The sequence below is a fragment of the Onychostruthus taczanowskii genome, unplaced genomic scaffold, assembly GCF_017590055.1.
Source record: "Onychostruthus taczanowskii isolate IOZ18803 unplaced genomic scaffold, ASM1759005v1 scaffold12, whole genome shotgun sequence".
Classification (NCBI taxonomy): Eukaryota; Metazoa; Chordata; class Aves; order Passeriformes; family Passeridae; genus Onychostruthus; species Onychostruthus taczanowskii.
The window spans coordinates 5,316,217-5,334,036 of NW_024498351.1; the positions used below are offsets into that span (position 1 = coordinate 5,316,217).

General features: G+C 39.2%; 1 protein-coding gene across 2 annotated transcripts; it reads right to left on the reverse strand.

Moving 5' to 3' along the window:
• Positions 1-1,346: 1,346 nt before the first annotated feature.
• PLRG1 (pleiotropic regulator 1) lies at positions 1,347-16,991 on the reverse strand. 2 transcript variants are annotated; one of them, XM_041428007.1, is made up of 15 exons: positions 16,909-16,991; positions 15,063-15,169; positions 14,700-14,842; positions 13,630-13,683; positions 12,316-12,409; positions 11,829-11,919; positions 11,534-11,635; positions 10,554-10,646; positions 10,067-10,216; positions 9,846-9,947; positions 9,243-9,345; positions 8,521-8,629; positions 6,901-7,040; positions 5,239-5,432; positions 1,347-4,252 (listed from the first exon to the last, which is right to left on the reverse strand). In XM_041428007.1, the coding sequence occupies exons 1-15, from the start codon at positions 16,915-16,917 to the stop codon at positions 4,193-4,195; spliced, it is 1,551 nt and encodes a 516-aa protein (XP_041283941.1). In that variant the 5' UTR covers positions 16,918-16,991; the 3' UTR covers positions 1,347-4,192. The 2 variants fall into 2 exon arrangements, with proteins under 2 accessions (XP_041283941.1, XP_041283940.1); XM_041428006.1 differs by lacking the exon at positions 16,909-16,991 and adding an exon at positions 15,444-15,512.
• Between the last annotated feature and the right edge of the window lie 829 nt (positions 16,992-17,820).

Sequence of the window (17,820 nt, forward strand, 5' to 3'; positions counted from 1 at the left end):
TAATTTGGAGCATGAGGGCACTGGAACATGCATATACATACAACATCTGCACTTTTCAGAAATTCATTTATAGCTTGCTGTAAAAAGATTTATTCGCATCAAGGTGCCCACATTTTCATTTTCACCATTGGCTGCACCCACATTAACACACTCCTGCTCCTTTATTCTTTCATTCTAATCCAGAAATGCCTCCTATACTCCAGCCTGCCAAGTACATGTAGCACATTTTCAAATATTTCCTTTCAGACATCATAGCTCTAGTCTCCTTTAGTCTTAATTCTTCCACTATCCTTTTCACCTCCCTGAGAGGTTTCAGTTAATTACAGCTCTCTTATCTGGTCCCTATGAAGTCTTATTTTTCTCTATGTGCAGCCTTTGGTTCTCATAATTCATACCGATGCTGCATTGACTCTACCTTGCTCTGAAGTACCTAACCCTTCATCCCTTCTCTCAGTAATGCATCACCTGGGAAAAAAAAGAGATTTGCAGCATCTAAAAACTCAAAAATTATTACTGGAATAGAAAGAGTAAAGCTGACACATCTTGCAGACATGCTCTCCCTAAAAAAATAAAGCAAAGTTTGCAAAAACACATTGGCAGAAATGAGCATTTCACACATTACCTGCACTTCTCAAACACAGGGAGGAAGGTGTGCAGGTTTTTTGAAGAAAGAAAAAAACCCCAGCACAATATAAATTTCCCAAGCATTTTCAATTAGTTTTCTTGTCAGTGATTTCAACCTTCCTTGCAAGGAGACAGACATTTAGCTTAATTATTTTACTGCTGAGGTCTAATTTGCAGATGATTGCCTCCAATTAATCCATGCTTTAGATACAGGTTTGGGGCTTGTGTACTCATTATATTCAAATAAAAACCTTAAAGAAAGGTTAACAAAACCCTGGTGCTAATATGCACCTGAAAGAAGTTAACATGTTACTGATGTAAGTAACATGATCATGTGTTAGAAAGCCTATCCCACACAGATTCAAGACAAGCAGCAACAGGAAGACAGTAACACCAAAGGGATGATCCTGCCACAAAACTCTCCCCCAAGAGCTCACCCTAGAACTCATACCTAACTCCAGAGGTGTTTTTGTGTTTTATAAAAACACACTAGAGAAAATGCATGAACAATTTGTTTTGCTAATCCCTTCATGCAGACAAGAAGCTCTGCATAAAACAGCAATCAATAGTTTCTCTCTTCCCATTACAGCTGTTGTGCAGAAATATTTTTTACTGTGCTATGGGAAACAGTCCATGTCAATACTGAATTACTTTCACTTCAATACAGTTGTTTTTTGTTCTTCTTACTATAAAAGCCATAATGGAAAAAAGACATGAATTCATATTGTATGGAAGGTTTTATTGATTGCTAAATTGCTGTCACTTACATCAGGTATAGCACTTTCATTCCAATCCAACAAACCTAAAAAGAAGCTGCTGTTAGACACTTGTTTCTGTAAGCCTTTCAGCTGCCAAATACATATTGTTCTGCACAACTCTCACGCTGCCAGCAACACAACAGCATGGTAGCTGCACAGCTTACACTGTATGCCTCAGTATAAGCAAAGAGTCGTCTGAAAATTCATCACTTTTACCAGTTACACTTTTTTATGTTACAAAAAAAACCCATTTCCTAAGTTCTCTGCAATTTTATACACAGTATAAAACAAATTTCAGGGTTTGTGGTAGAAACAATTTGAGCCTATACAGAAGAGAACATCAAATTCTATGAATTAAGGACAGTGACTATTTTCTGTAATTAGACTCCCAGTCAAGATTATTTAAACTGACATTGCATTGTGACCCTTTCCAGAAGCATGGATAACCCATGCAGTAGATCAGATCCTCCTCTTTTGCTTCACCTTATGACTGACATGGACAAATCTAATGTCACTGTGTACCTTACACGATCAGGCCTATGTGTGACTATCCAGACTTACTCAGCACCAGGGAAGTACTTGGATGAAATCTGATAATCCTGATGCACCACAAACAATGCTTACATAAAAACATGTGATGATATTCACATTACTGTCAAGGGGAGAAAAAACTTCTGAGAAGGAAATGAACAAGTCAATCAAATGTTCAAGAATACCCGTTTAAAAAAACGACACTTTGAACTGGGGCAGCCTATCCTAGGGCCAAAAAGGATACATATTATCCCAAGTAATAACAGGCTTTAATGTATAAACAAAACCTTTACTGGGGGCACAAAGAAGAAATGCTTTGGTAACCACTGCCCCAAGATACCAGATTCCTGCAGAAGTCCAGAGAAGAAACACGGGTTCTTAAGGAGATTTTTTGATCTCTCTTCAAAATGATAAAGAGTAAAATAAATGCTGTTTCTAAAGTAAAGTGCCAGTACAGAAAAGGAGTTCTAGAATTGTGGCCCATAGCTAGAGATGTAATTTCTCCTTCCTCATTCCAAACTATCAAAAAAAAAAAAAAAAAAAAGACACTTCTTAAAAAAATCCCAAAACAAAATGAAACAAAAAAAATCTTCAACAATCCCACCTCTTTTCAAGTTCAGTTGTTTCTCTGCTCTGGTTTCCTGCATAGGATTTCACTGTGAGCAACAAAATTCTGTATAACACCAATAATTGTCTGACTTCTGGAATGAAGCATTAGCAGCAGTATACAACATGCCTACGCCACAATCTCTATTTTTAACTGCTATATTAGTTAACATGGAAAGAACCGTAATCAAGATCCAGAAAAAATCAAATTACCACTCAAATAAAAGATGTTTAATCCAACTCATAAATACCAAATATTCCCCTTCCTATTTTGTGAAGTTGCTTCCGATAGTAGCTGTCAACTAAAATTCAGCTATTTATGCAGCACGGAATCCCTTAAAATGACATTGTCAAACATTCAGATTATAAATACAAGACCTCCTATGTATCATAAAAAAGACAAAAATTGTCATAATATAAACAACACATAATTTCACTAGCTTTTTGTAAATTACATTGCAAATAAATCACTTCTCTAACACAAATCCTAGATTTGAAAGAAGTCAAACTGCTAGAGAATAGAAATAATTATTGTGAATTGCTTGATATCAACGCCTGATATCAATGAGGCCACAGACTAATTCTCAGCATCTACCCAGCGTAAAACCTGCCAATGCAGCTATTAACACTGCTAGCGAATTTGCCAATAACAGAATTGCCAGATGACAATGTTTTTCTACACTGCCCTGTGAAGAGAAAGTACTTTAGAGCAGCACAGACATCACAGATAAGCAATAGCAAGGAGGTTTATGTGTTTACTGCTTGTTACATGACTATTTGTAGAGCCAATGAAAGATTTGTCCCTCCAGAAGTACAAACTACCTTTCAGTAACAGTTCATTTTAAATTCCTTCCTAAGATCATGGGAAGACAGCAACCTGTAAAATAAGGCTTAAATGACTTAAGAGCTTTTCCTGTAGCTGAGTTTTAAAAACTCACTGCACCCTACTGTCATATATGCTTTAGATAACTGGCAAAGGCAAACAGTTCATCTACAAAGAAAATCAACTGGTGCTGCAAACAAAGTGATTCAACAGCAGTCCTTGCTATAGAAAGCCCACTCTGAAATAACTAAGTGAGGATGAGTGCTTCCATTTGAACACTTTCCTGGGGAAAGATACACTCTGAAGATCCATTTCATTCAATAACACAGCACCAGCAATGTTCAGTGGCCATGTTCATAAAGCAAACTACCTTATTATTGTGCTGTCCTGCTTGTTTGCAAATTACTCAGTAACTCTAACTTAGTACTTAGCCTATGTACAAGAAACAATATTGGTCTAAAATCTGAAAGCGTCCCTAAGGAACTTCCAGAAGATGACTTCTATGCATAAATTTGTGATTAACTTTTGAGGTCAAGCAAGGGTGTTTCAGACAACCTAGCTCATCAAAATATTTTTGTAAGAATCTATTGAGTGTAAGTCTAAGAAAATAACCACCTGCCACCTATGTTTTTCATGAACCATACATGCTCCACAAAGTTAAGATTCAACTGGTTTGCTGGAATCGCAACAAAAAAAGACAGAAGGAAAGAGAAATAAAATTTATTATAAAACATGTTGAAATAGCAATGACTTAGCTGACTTCTTGCTCTGCTGTTCTAGGCAGAACAAAATCTGACTGAATGCTCTCAGGAAAGCCAAAACAAAATTACAGAAGTAGTATGCTGCCGCACTAAAATCGCTTTCTCTTGATAATTTCTGGTTTCCAGCTGACAGGATGAGTTTCTTCAGTCTAAAGGGAAAAAAATAATCTCATAAGGATTATTTTAAACTTGAAACTCACCTATAATAAAGGTTTGGTTTAAAATATTACTTATGAAGTATATGTACTCTATTTCATATGTAGCATTATTAATATCTAATCTACAATGTAATTAGTTTACCCAAATTAAATTTTCTATCATCTCAATGTCTGAAGTACATAGCAATACTTGTGCAGTACTTGTCTTTTTTTTTCCAGCAAGGAAAATGGTTAGATTGCCAGTGGCATTTCCAAAACAACACCGTAGTTATCAAAGCACATGAACAGGAGCTGCCAGTGACAGACATGTCTACATCAGTATCGGTAGGTGTCATGGAGTGTGTTTTGCCCAACTTCAAAAGAGATAAAAAATTCCTGATTCTTTATATCTAAGACTTACTCCTAGTCTAATTCAATGCAAAATTCCAACATTTAATAAAAATTCTTACATTCTTTATACTGAAGACATGCACTGATAAACTGTGCAATCATCTGTTGTCTTCTCCACTGGTAAATTAATTCATATTTTAGAATAACAGTTTGAAAATAAGCTCTTGACTCTAAAGTCTAAAAATTGTCAAGGCCAACAACTAATCCAGATCATATAAATAAGTACAATAAACCTTAAAAGAGCAATCCTTTTGCTGATTCCCATGTTTTTATCAATACAACCCCACACAGTTCCCCACTGGGTTCAAAACACAACATATATGATTGTATTCAGATTTCTCCAAACTTCACCACAAAGACCTTTAACAGAAGAGTTCACAGACCTGACACTTACTTGTACTACAGAACATAACAACAATTAGGAATGTAGAAATTAGCTACTGTCCTGTTAATGCTAATACAGAGGTCTTTCAAACTTCAACAAAATGGATTATGTAAGTCTTAACATGTCCCCAACAGATGTGTGTTCTATTTGTCTGAATTTTTCTGATTTGATGAAAATACTTTAAAAAGATACTTTGACATACCGCAGTATCATCTTCTTTGTATACTTTTATGGTTTTATCAGCTTCAGCCGTTAGCAATCTGCTTTCTGACTGGTCAAAAACACAAGCAAATATTCCTGATTCACTGTCCAAAGAACCCGGCTGTACAGCTGCATGTACTCTCTGGAAATTGTATCCAGTTCTCCAGTCCCAAAGGTGCATAGTGCCATTATCAGCTACAACAAACAAACAAACAAACAAACTTAGTATTTTGACCAGTTAATTTCTATCTGTTTTCTAAAAACAGCATCATGAACAACTAGTAAATACATCAGGAATACATCACGCAACATTCACGTAGAATAGCTCAGTACACCCTATAAATTCCCCTATTTTCTGCTGTTTTCCTTCCTCAGAATCTCATCCAGATTTTCATCAGATAACTCAGAGAGATGATACACTACATCACAGGGCAATTGCAGCAAGTTGCACTGGAGGCACAGTAAGGACTAGTATTGTGAATATCAAGCTCCCTGCTCAGTAGCTCCACTGAAGTTTAATGAGGAGGCATCATCCTCCCAAAGAGATTAGGACATTAAGGACTTAATGCAAAGTAGGTTTAATGTTTGGAGATTTTATTCCAAATCCAGTTTAAACCACTTCCAGTATTGCTGCTACTGGCATCAGCTACAGAGCATTCACAGCAATCAGAACTCTCTATTCAGAAGGATGCTCTCAAGAAAATTTTTCAGTTACGAAACCCAAGGGTTCAGTTACAAAACCCAACCCTTCAAGAAGGGTGTTTCTACAGTAGAAAACTCCAAGGTAAAATCAACTTATTTTGATTCAGCATCACCTTCTCTGAAGTTACTGTAGATAGCATTAGGATGTAAAGGGGAGAATTGATACTCAAATTTTAGCTTTTTAAAAGTCACAATTAATATCAGTAAAATTATAATAGATTTTTTATGTGGAGAAGGTGTTTTTTAAGACTTACCTACTACTAACAAAAAAAAATCTTAAAAGGATGTTCTGAAAGTGTCTTCAAATAATAATAATAATAATAATAATAATAATAATAATAATAATAATAATAATAATGACATGTAAGTTCATTCCAGTATTTTTTGAAGTTCTTGCTCTTACTGGGGATGAGCCATTTGTTAAACACAGCTTTAACCAAATTTTAAAATCGGGGACCCTTTTACACATAGTTGGAAACATAATCAGAGTAAGATGACAATGTAATTGGCTGTTTCCCAATTCCTGCTTAGCACATTTCCATCTTACTCCACATCCCTAGCCTACAGACCAAGGGCACATGCGACCAAGTGCCTTATTCCCATTCAGCTTTAGCAAGATGCTTCTACATCCTCTATCCAGTCTCACTGCCTCAACAGTGGATGCAACACTAATGACCAGCAGATCATAAAAGATGGACTCTGGAGCCCTGCAGCAGCAGCCAGCTGAGAAAAGGAAACCTCTTCCATGCAGTACATTAGAAGTCCTTCAAATTTATTTTATTTGCATGCAGCCCAGAAACATCCAAGGACATGAAAGTGGCCCTACTCACTACAAAATGAAATGGTGTCCTGCAGCAGGCTGACAGGCCTAGGTAAAGCAGAGCTCCATGAGCATCTCTGCCTAAGGACCTCTAGCCATATGTACATGGGGGAGAGAGCAATGTGTATTTCTCATTCTTACCTCCTGAGACCAGAACACCATCAGAATTTACAGCCAGTGTGTTTATAATAGCATTGTGACCAGAGAGATTCTGAATGAAGTTTCCATCTGGGAATTTCCACTGCTTAATATTATCTGGAGAACCAGATGCAAATGTGTAACTGAAAGAAAATAAACACAATACATTAAAGCTCAAAATAGCTGTAGTCAGAGCAAATGTCCTTCATTAAAACTATTGCTAAATGCTAATTGCAAAATTACTTAATATTAAAACTACTTATCTGTTTACTTCACATGAAATTAAGCAATTTTATGAAGTCGTGAATTACCTACTCCTAGTGTTTTCTTTCTACTTCATAAACTAAACTTTGTAACATCTTGTATGCTGTAGGATTTAATATGCAAACAAATATTTAAAATGCACATTAAGTTCTCTTCAGCTGTTACTCTGAGAAATTTTTAGGGCATCACCAGCAAAGGTAACAAGATAAAAAGGTACTAAACCCCAAGCACAGGCTAATGGCTAGTCTTCCAAAATTACACAAGCAAGGAAAAAGCCCTGCGAAAACGTAACTATGAAAGATAAATTCTCCCACTGAGTTATCCCAAAATAAAAATGTCCTTCATTTTAACATGTGCGAGCAGTCACACGGTTATTTGGCTAGCCTGTAGGAATACTTTCATTTGCCACAATGTCCAGGGAATTTGCTGTCTATTTAAAACATACCACAAATAAAAAAGTTAAGTATTATGAGAAAACACCACAACATTAAAAAAAAAATTAGAAATACTGAACTATAGGCTGACAATTGCTACAGTTTGACAAGAACAAGCGTTTTTCAGAAGGGTGTAATTGATGAAGCTGAACCCTGAATTACTTTTTTTTCAGAATGTAAGTAAAATATAGGCTTTTTCTATAGCTAACAGGCTACACAATTTTTCAGGCACACACTGGAACAAAGTTTATTCATATCAAAGATTCTGTATTTTTGACAGAAATGAGAGAATGTAATTTTAAAATATTAAAGACAAGTAATCAAGTTCTATGTGAACTCCTTTTCTCCATTGTTTTCATGGGGATCCAAACAGGCAACTGTTGTGCATCAAAACACAGCATCTGAATTCAGAGCACTTCCAAGAACATCTGCTTCAAAGCTTCAATTCTCACACTGAGTTTTTTTTAAGGCCAGTTAGATTGAAATGCTTTGTGCAGTGAACCACATATTCAAAAGAAAGACCATTCTATTAATCACTGTCTCCTTGAGCATTAATCACATGTATGCATTGGCCCATTACAAAACTACTGCAATTCCTGCTCACAACCATTCAGATACATATTTGTTATTAGCCTTATGACCACTGTATCACCGAGTTTTAAGGACTGAATAAAAGGCACACACAGAAGTAACTCTGTGGGATATAAGGCATTCTCAGGATTGTTAATGTACACCAATGCCAATACTAGGGAAGCACAATCAGTGCAGTAAAATGTATCTGGTAACTGATATGTACATTTTTGCATCATCCTAAGTGCATTAGTTTCTCACATTATTATGCTCTACCATTCTAGATCATCATTCTCATTGGCTCTCTTCCATTCTCAAGAAACTGTGAAAGCATAACAGAATAAAGAAAACTTACTGTCTTGGATGTAACACTACTGCTCTTACAGATTTCTTGTGATTTGTTAAAGTAACACGAGTTTTTCCTGCCACCAAGTCCCAGAGCCGTATGGTAGTATCATGACTGCCTACAATGAGAAGAAAATTTAAAAAAAAATAGTAAAAACCATCACCTTGATTTTATCATAATTATTACTTTGCTAAGGCAGCCAGAATGATGTGAGAGAGACATAAATACTGTGCTAATGCCACCTCAGATGAAGGAAGATGCCGGATTGCAAAAGTATTTTTACTCATTTTTAAGAAGTGCTTTTTACTCAGTTTTAAGAAGTGTCCTGTTCTGCAGTGTAACTTTAAGAAGTTACACTACAAAGCTTGATTTTGACATAATGCAAAAGAAGATGAATACTTAACCACAGTACTGGACACTCCTGAACTGAAATGGGGAGAACTGAAATACCACAGAAAATGCAAGTCTCCATACTTACTATAACACAAATGAAAATACCAGAAAAAAAAAGGAAGTGCAGAAAAGCATTCAAACAGCCATATGCACAGCCATATTTGCTTAAACATACCATTAACAGTACCTAATAACCATTGCAGGGCCCATTTTCAACAGAAACTGGTATGAGATTTGAGCAAATTCACCAACATCATGAACATCACACAATTACTGAACAAACACATTCACCATTAGGTTTTTCAATCATGTTACTCATTAAACTACACCTACTATACCTGTAATAATTTGTGGTTCTGCAGCTTGGCACTTCACAGTTGCTACTGCATTTGTGTGTCCTGACAGCGTGTGCACACTGGCTTTTGTCCTTACATCCCAAATCTATGAAATCACAGCAAATATGTCAGAGGTCAGCAACAGGTGCATAGTCAATGTATTTTAGGCACTGTCATTGATTACATAATTTCCTTGCCATAGTCCTACAGATTAAAAAATGGTATTTAGGTGGTAATCATTTATTACAGAACTGCCACAGCTGGTACATTTCAAGGGCAGCAGGAACCTGCCAGTGAACTTCCAGGCATATGGCTCATTCAAGTCACCATAATACTAATACCAGAACACCACCTTCTAAATACTAAGCAATCCTATATATATGATGTAGTCTACCTACTAAATTAAGAAACAAAACATTATCCTTAAGGAGCATGGCACATTTGTGCATTTGAGTTTCAATTTTATCATTAATATAAGACAAAACTAACACAAATCATCTCAGTATTTAATTTAAATTGATAACTTTTTCTAAGTACTCATTTTTACAAATGAAGATACTGAAATACACACATCAAGATGTTTAAACACAACAGTGCTATACTCACTCGTGCTGTTGAATCTCTGCTGCATGTCACCAGCACATCTATTGTTGGATGCAAGTCTAAGCCATAAACAGCACTTAGATGACCGTGGTAATGTCTGATAACCTAGATGAATAAAAACCACGCAAACAAATAATTGAAAGAATATTCTAAATACTTTGATTTTTGTATTTGCTACTACTAATTCCTAACTAATTCCTTAAATTAAAGAAACTGCAACTTACCTTATTGTATTCAAGATCCCAGCATTTCACTTGTTTGTCTTCTCCACAAGAAAAGAGGTATGGACTTCTTGCACTTACTATCACCCCACGTACAGTACTGATGTGTCCCGTCAAAGACAATTTCAATTTGCCACTAGCAAGGTCCCAAATCTGCACCAAAATAGGCATTTTAAGGTAGACAGGAAAAAGCTACACAGTGAATCTGGGTAAACAGCCCAGATGTAACTGATCCTGCTGTAATGTAAGTTAAAAATACAGTCACAAAAACACTCTCCAGCTACTACCATGTAATAAATGAAATCTCAAGAAAAGAACTAGTGATACTCCACAAATCCCTGATGACAATGTAACAAATGCTCTGTAGTTCTTTATTCCGCAAACAGTAAACAAGAAATTGTTTCCAAAGGCTGGAAACATTTTTAAATAAATAGGCACCAAAAACTCCACTCCCGACAAACTCTGTCAGTCATTTCTTCCAACCTCTTACCTTTATGGTTCTGTCAGCAGAGCCAGTAACAAACCACTGATTTCCTGGTTCTACTGCAATACATCTCACCCAGCCCAGATGACCACTGATAACCTTCAGAAAGAACAAAAAAAAATTATATCAGAAATAATACAATAACTTTTGATGTAATTTTCCTTCTCCAACACTGAAATTTGATAGTATTCACCAAAAAAAGTCAAATGTGAAATCAGGTCTGAAGACAGCTTGATTTCTACTTCAGTTAAAGAGAAAACTAGAAATTTACATACACCAGACTTGGGGAAGCTGCAATATGTTAAGACTTTGTTTGTATAAGCAACTTTTTCAAATCCTTTGAGAGCCCGTAACACCGTGGCTCAACACTTGAAGCTTTGCAGAGAAAAACTGTATTTGAGCACAGATTCCTTCTGCTGCTGTATAGTGGTCATACAGTTATAAAACTGTTATAAAAACACTGGCTATTAAATCACGTTTCTATATAATAACTTCTTAAAGCACACCATCACCTTCTTTTCCCCAAAACAGGGGTATATGAGAGTTGGACATTTTCCAATAATAAAATAATGGAGACTGACCTCACAAGAAATATTCTGCCAACACACACTTTGCTTTCAGCAGCCCATTTCTTCAAATTCTCCAAAGTCAGACAGCTACAATCAAACCTCCTAACTGGTTTCACTGATGTCATGTTTCATGTACTGTCACACAGCTCATTTCAAAAGATTTAAAACACAACGAAGCTTCTTAGGCAGAAATACAGCAAATCTTCCACCAAATTTAACAGAACACAGCTATGAGAGTAAAAAAGAGGTTCAAAGAGAGACTGTGTATTCAGCTTAGTTGTGATCACTTTTTGATCACATTTTTAAATAATATTTGATTATATTTTTGTGAATGAGAACAAAAATTATGATTTGAGGTCTTACATAGAGTATGTTTACTTTTATATGTAGGTTCGTGTCATATAATTTCTAACTTACTCTGTACAGTTTCCAAGGTGGATGCCACTGAGGTTTGGGCATGGTTGGAGCCTTCTTTGGCATTAATGCAGAATTTTTGTTTCCACCAGCTTCCACCATAGCCTGTAAGTTAAAAGAAGGGTTACTCTTCTGGTTTGTAGCTTATCTCTTTGTTCAAAGCCTAAAACTTTCTCATCCTGCCTTCTCAATACTGATTAAATTTAGTCAGTCAGATCTCCACACAACACCCACACAGATTCAGAAGCAATCTGATCAACACCACGTACTGTTCACGTCAGATGTGCAACAGACTCACCACAGACATCCCAGGAGGCTGGGAACGCTCAGATATTCCAGCATGCCTGTAAATGTCACCCACACCAGCAGCTGTCCGGTTTGCATCCAGCCTAGGGGGAGTGAAAATGGTTCATGAGTTGCAATCGACTTTCTCCTGCTAAGTGATAAGGATCACAGGGCTGCACCCAGCTGTACACCTCTCAGGATGGAGAGTCCACAACCTCTCCTGGAACCCTGTCCAGGACCTGACCACCCCAAGGTACAGATACCACAAAGCTTCACATTCTTCTCTTCTAACTAAACAAAATTTCCCTTGTCCCAACTTCCACCCACTGCCCCTCACGACAATACAAAATAAAAAGCATACAGAAAAATAATGCCTGTCCATACTAAAAGCAGTTCCTTTAAGAATATTGTAATTATTCCAAGTAGCTCTTATCCCAGCTTCTGTGATTTGCCTTGCAATTCCCACAGATAACAGTGTCAATGAGGTAATACAGCAGTACCTGGACTGGGAAGCAGGAAGTGCTACAGCTAAGGACTGTGCTGCTGATTCACTTGGCATCCTCTGGACCTTAGTATCTGCTGTCAAAGCCACACCTTGGAAAAAAAAAAAAAACACATATGAAACAAAGACAACTCCTTTAAACAGGAACTCAAAGTGTATTATACAAACATATGTATATATGTACAGCTGCAAACAAGGGCCTGACACACCTGTAACATAAACTCTCATCCTTCGATAACATTTTCACATCCAATTCAAATCTACTGAAATCTTTATTTTGGCACAAATCCTTTCCATCTTGATCTACTACATATGTGAGCATAAAATTTCTAGAGTATAAAACAGTACATCAGTGGAAACAAAAATAGTCTAACTAGGAGCAGCATCAATCTTTATACCCAGCTTTAAGTGCTATGGAAATCCAAACACCACAGAAATAAACATGATCTTGCAAAGCATCTGCTAACTTAGGCCCTTTAGCACAATCTACAATCCATTCCTATGAGGTGTTTGGCATCATGCAGTGGTGCCAGAACTATAAAAGGTTTAGTCCTACTGAAGTGAGAGTTTCAGGCTACATCTGCAGATTTTTAACCTTATCTCAAGAACAGCAGATATTGTCTAAAAAAAATTAAAAACTCTTTGTAAAGTATAGTTTTGGTGCAGACTGGTGAATTTAACTCATCGTTTTATTTATTTTCCTAACCAAACTTCTGTCAGTTGACAAACTCAGTATTTGGGCAAAATATTCAGATAAAAACAAGAAACAGCAAAGAAAGAAATCTGATTTTCAACCCTGATACAAATTATTCTATTAAAAGAACACTAAACTTAAGGAAGCCACTGTGAGCAATTCTCTTCCCCACAGTTAGAAGCAACCATGCCTGTTTTTTTAATGGTTGAGGGTCCACTGAACACTCTCATCTGTTAAGTTATAAATCAAGACAACAGATTTTCCACTATACTCATAATAAACGTAAGCACAATAAAAGACCAAGAGCTGAAACTAAGCTCTTCCAAGAACAGAACAGGATTGATCAGTAACAGTGACAATGAGCAACGGCCAATGCAACAACACATAAACATAAGCACAACACAAGCAAAATTATTAGACCCTCAAGTCTCTTCCCCAGAGCAAGGTGGTGAAACCTGCGCCTCTCTGCTCTGGAGATGAAAAACAGGCAACATTCCACTACTATTAATTATGGATTCACGTCAAGAAGAAGCCTGCTCCTGTTAGGATGAACGACGTCTTGCTCATACAGGAACCCGAAAGTCCATACAAACACTTGAAAAATTGGACTTTACTTACCAGGCCCAGATGGGTATGGGTGAGTACCAGTTACCATATACTCAACTTCTTGCCCTAAAGAGCAAGAGAATGTTATATTAATAATTTCATTCTATACTGCACTGCAAACAACGCACTCAAACAGCAAATAGAAGAAAAGAAAGCAGACCATACACAGGAGGAAAAACCAGTAATGTACCTAGACATTTCTCGTTTTCATTACTTTAATTTGTTCTGGTTATCTCCATTGAATGGTGAAGCTACCTGCTATCAAGAGGATTCAAGAAAAAAATCTTCATACTGCCTTTGAAGGAGATATCATGTATACAAAGAACACAGATGTCTGAAATGCAAGCTAGTCGGTTGTCTGTGCTGTCAGATTCTTAAAAGATTTTTCATTCTCTCTCAACATGTTTCACTTTCACAATACTTCCAAACAAAGCACCTTGAGCAGAATCTCAGTATCAACTGAATATCAACTACCTCAACTAGAACGAGGCAGCACTGTTAGAAAAGAAATTTTCATACGAGTTCTAACTAATACATACATGTTTTATACATCACAAAACATACACTGAAGAGAACTCTACAGATTTGAAGTGAAGGGTTTTCTGGTTTAAAAATTGCACAAAAAGCTGAAAGATTGTAAATATACTATGAAACAGAACTAAAATAACAAAAAATCCACCCCAAACAAATAACAATATACAAAAATGCCAAAACAAACAAAAGTCAACAAAAGAGCATGTCCTTAATCATCATGAACTTGCAAACATAAGAAATACATTACTCAACTCTAACACCTAAGTACACCACACACTAACATTACGAAAAATTACTCTTTTCACCAATTAATCAGTATAAAAAATCCACAGCATCCAGTAAGTCCTTTGTCAAAAGCAGCTTTCCCCTTTTTCTGAATCACTTACCACCTGTGAACCCTAGCAAAAAAAATACCAATCAAAAAAGGGGTTTTTTTTGATTTCTGTATTTATCTCCAGTGAATTAACACTGGACTGCATTGTGCAGATTTTACAACAGTGAAACTGTGACAAAAGAAAGGACAAATATAGTACTAAGGGCAAACTAACCTTGATTTCCAGAGTACTGTTTGTGTCCATAGGGATCCCCGGTGCTGGGGCCTCCTTTCTCCCTCAGGTTCTCTTTGAGCGTGGGCATGTGCAGCACTGAGCCGTACTCCGTGCGCAGCTTGACTGCCATCTTCACCTTGTGACTGGCAAGAGTAAAGCAAAACCCTCACTGAACCCCACTTTCTCAACTGTTAACAAGTTCTGAAATATTTCACAGAGGATGCCATAAAACTTACTTTACAACTCTAATATTTCTTCCCCCTCAAGATTACGCTGTACAGAAATATCTGAATTTCTGATCTGGGTCAGAAATTGACAATCACCGACAGAGTTTAAAACTTCACTGAGTGCAGCAGCACTTACCTTTCCTCATCCAATGGGATAGGCTTGGCATTATCAGCTACAAACATGTCATGGGTTCTCTTCAAAGACCTGAACACAAGTGTGTGCACAGAATGCTTTTGGACTTCCTAAAATAAAGCAAAGAGCATTTAAATAAATTAGAACAGATTTGAATGAAAAACTGCACACTGAAACATAAGTTGAACTGAGCAGCAATTTCTCAGTTCTGTTACACAACATGCGACCGTTTGGTTCACAGAAGACACTAATCTTCTTGGAAATTAAAAAATTAAGTTATTATGTCAGTTGTTTATTCAAAACTATATTCTACTCCTTGAAAACTTCCAAGATTTTAAAAAGCAAGTCAAGAACTTTTATCAAACTTTCTGCACTGGTATCTACATGACAAATCCATGAGTAAAAGCTTTTATCCCACATCCTCCCCAGTTTTGGGGAGGTTTTCATATGCAGGCAATAAAGAAGTCAATTCTGGAAAAAAAAACCAAAAACAAACAAACAAAAAACCTGTAAATTTTCCTTCACTACCACTGTAAAAAGAAAATGAGCATCATGATTTTCTGTGCACAGTACCACTTCACATTAACATGGCTAATTACTACTCCACAACAGCAGCTGTTGACACCACAAGAGGAGCACTAGGTACCACCATGTCTCCCCAATGGGAAGAAACTTCTGCAAGTAATTTCTGACAGATGCATTTCTGTAAAAAACCAGCTCACAGTGTTGCATTGGGCAGCAGTCATTGCACCTTCTTCTATAACCCTGACAGCTCCACATGCTTTCAGAAGTGCATGAAATTCCCCCCACAGTAAAGATTCTACAACCTATAAAACCAGTGGCCTTCTCCACAGCTGGGCTCCCAAGCCCTCACAAAAAAAGCTGAGGTTTCCCTTATGGGCTAACAGAGTCAGTAGCTCTCTGGCGGTAAAACACCACAGCATCAGTTCCCCACAATCACAGAATGTGCTGAGCTGGAAGTGGCTTACAAGGATCACCAAGTTCAGCTCCTGGCCCTGCACAAGACACCCCAAGAGGCACACTCTGTGCCCAAGAGCTTTGTCCCAATGTTCACGGAACTCTGTCAGCCTTGCTGCTGTGACCAGCTCCCTGAGGAAGCTGTTCCAGCCCAACCACCCCCTGGGTGAAGGACTTTCTTCCTAATATCCAATCTAAACTACCCCTGACACAACTTCAGACCATTCTCTTGGATCCTGTCACTGTCACCACAGAGATCAGATCAGAGCCTGCTCCTCTGCTTCCCCTTCATGAGGAAGCTGTAAACTGAAATGAGATTTCCATTCACCTTCTTCCCCAGGTTGAATATGGCAAGTGACCTCATCCACTCCTCATAAGGTTTTCCCTCTAGACCATTCATCCCCATATCCTTTACACCTTTTTCTGATATTGTGGTACCGAAACCAAAACCCAGCACTCGAGGTGAGGCCGCCCCAGAGCAGAGCGGAGCGGAGCGGGACAATCCCTTCTCTTGACGGGCTGACGATGCTGTGCCCGATGCTCCCCAGCACCAACTCCGCATTCGGCACAAGTCTGGCAAAGCAAACCCGCTGCCTGCTGCTCACTCCCGCCCAGACACGGACACTCCGATGACCCGCACCCGCTGCGTTCTGCGGGCACCTCGCTGTCCCGGGGCCGAACGGGGCGGGGGCCGCGCAGATGTCGGGGCCGCCACGGACCATCCCCACAGCGGCCTTTCCCACCCGGGGCTCAGCGAGGGTGGCGGCGCTTCTCCCGCCCGGCCCCAACCCGCTCCCACTCCCGGGTCTCGCCCAGAGCACCTAAAGGGCGCGACAGAGTGAACGCGCAGGGCCGCTCCCCCGTCCCTCACCTCCGCCATGGCGCCGCCGAACTCCCCCCGCCGCGGCCGCTATGGCGCCACTTCCGGCGCCTTCCTGCGCCGGACCGGAAGAGAAGCGTAAAGAGGGAAATGGACGGAGCGCCAAAGCGGAGGGGCGGGGTTTATCGCAACCCCTCCGCTCGGTGTACGGGGGATCACTGGTTCGAGCCTCGCTGGCGCTGCCAGAGCGGGCGGTGCGAGTCACTTTATCAATGTGTACAAATATATAAAGAGAATGGAGCCAGGCTCTGCTCGATGCTGCCAAGCAACAGGACAAGAGGCAGTGGGCAGAAACTGATGCACAGGAAGTTCCACCTGGACGCACGAGGAAGAACTTCACTGTGCAGATAATGGTGCCGCAGCGCAGAGAAGCTGCGGAGTCTCCCTCACTGGAGATACTCAAGAACTCTCTGGACACAGCCCTGTGCTGCTGGGATGGCCCTGGTTGATCCGGCAGGTGTGACCCGATGACCCCACTCACTGCGCTCCCTCCAGCCTGAGCCATCCCGCTCTGTCCCCGGCGGCGGGCGCGGTGCGGGCAGCGGCCGGCAGAGGGCGGTGTGGCGCTGCGGAGAGGCGGCGGCGCTGCCCCGCTGCCGGCCCTCAGCGGGGCCCGGGCGCTGCCGCCTCAGCGTGAGGGGGGGATTGAGCCTGAGCGGGGTAGTCCCGCTTTGGGTGTCAAACTATCGGACTTTGCAAATGTTTAGGGGCGTGGAACTACAGGTTTCATGTATTGCTTTCCTTGTGAGTTCTCAAGGGTAAAGCCTTACAGTGCTGAAGCGCGGTGATATTGGATGTTAGACTTTATAGCTGATCTTTTGGAAAGTGTCTTAGTTTGGCTCCACGGGACCTCATTTCGGTGGAGAGAGAAGCATGTGAACGAGGTGGCAACCCCCGCACTTC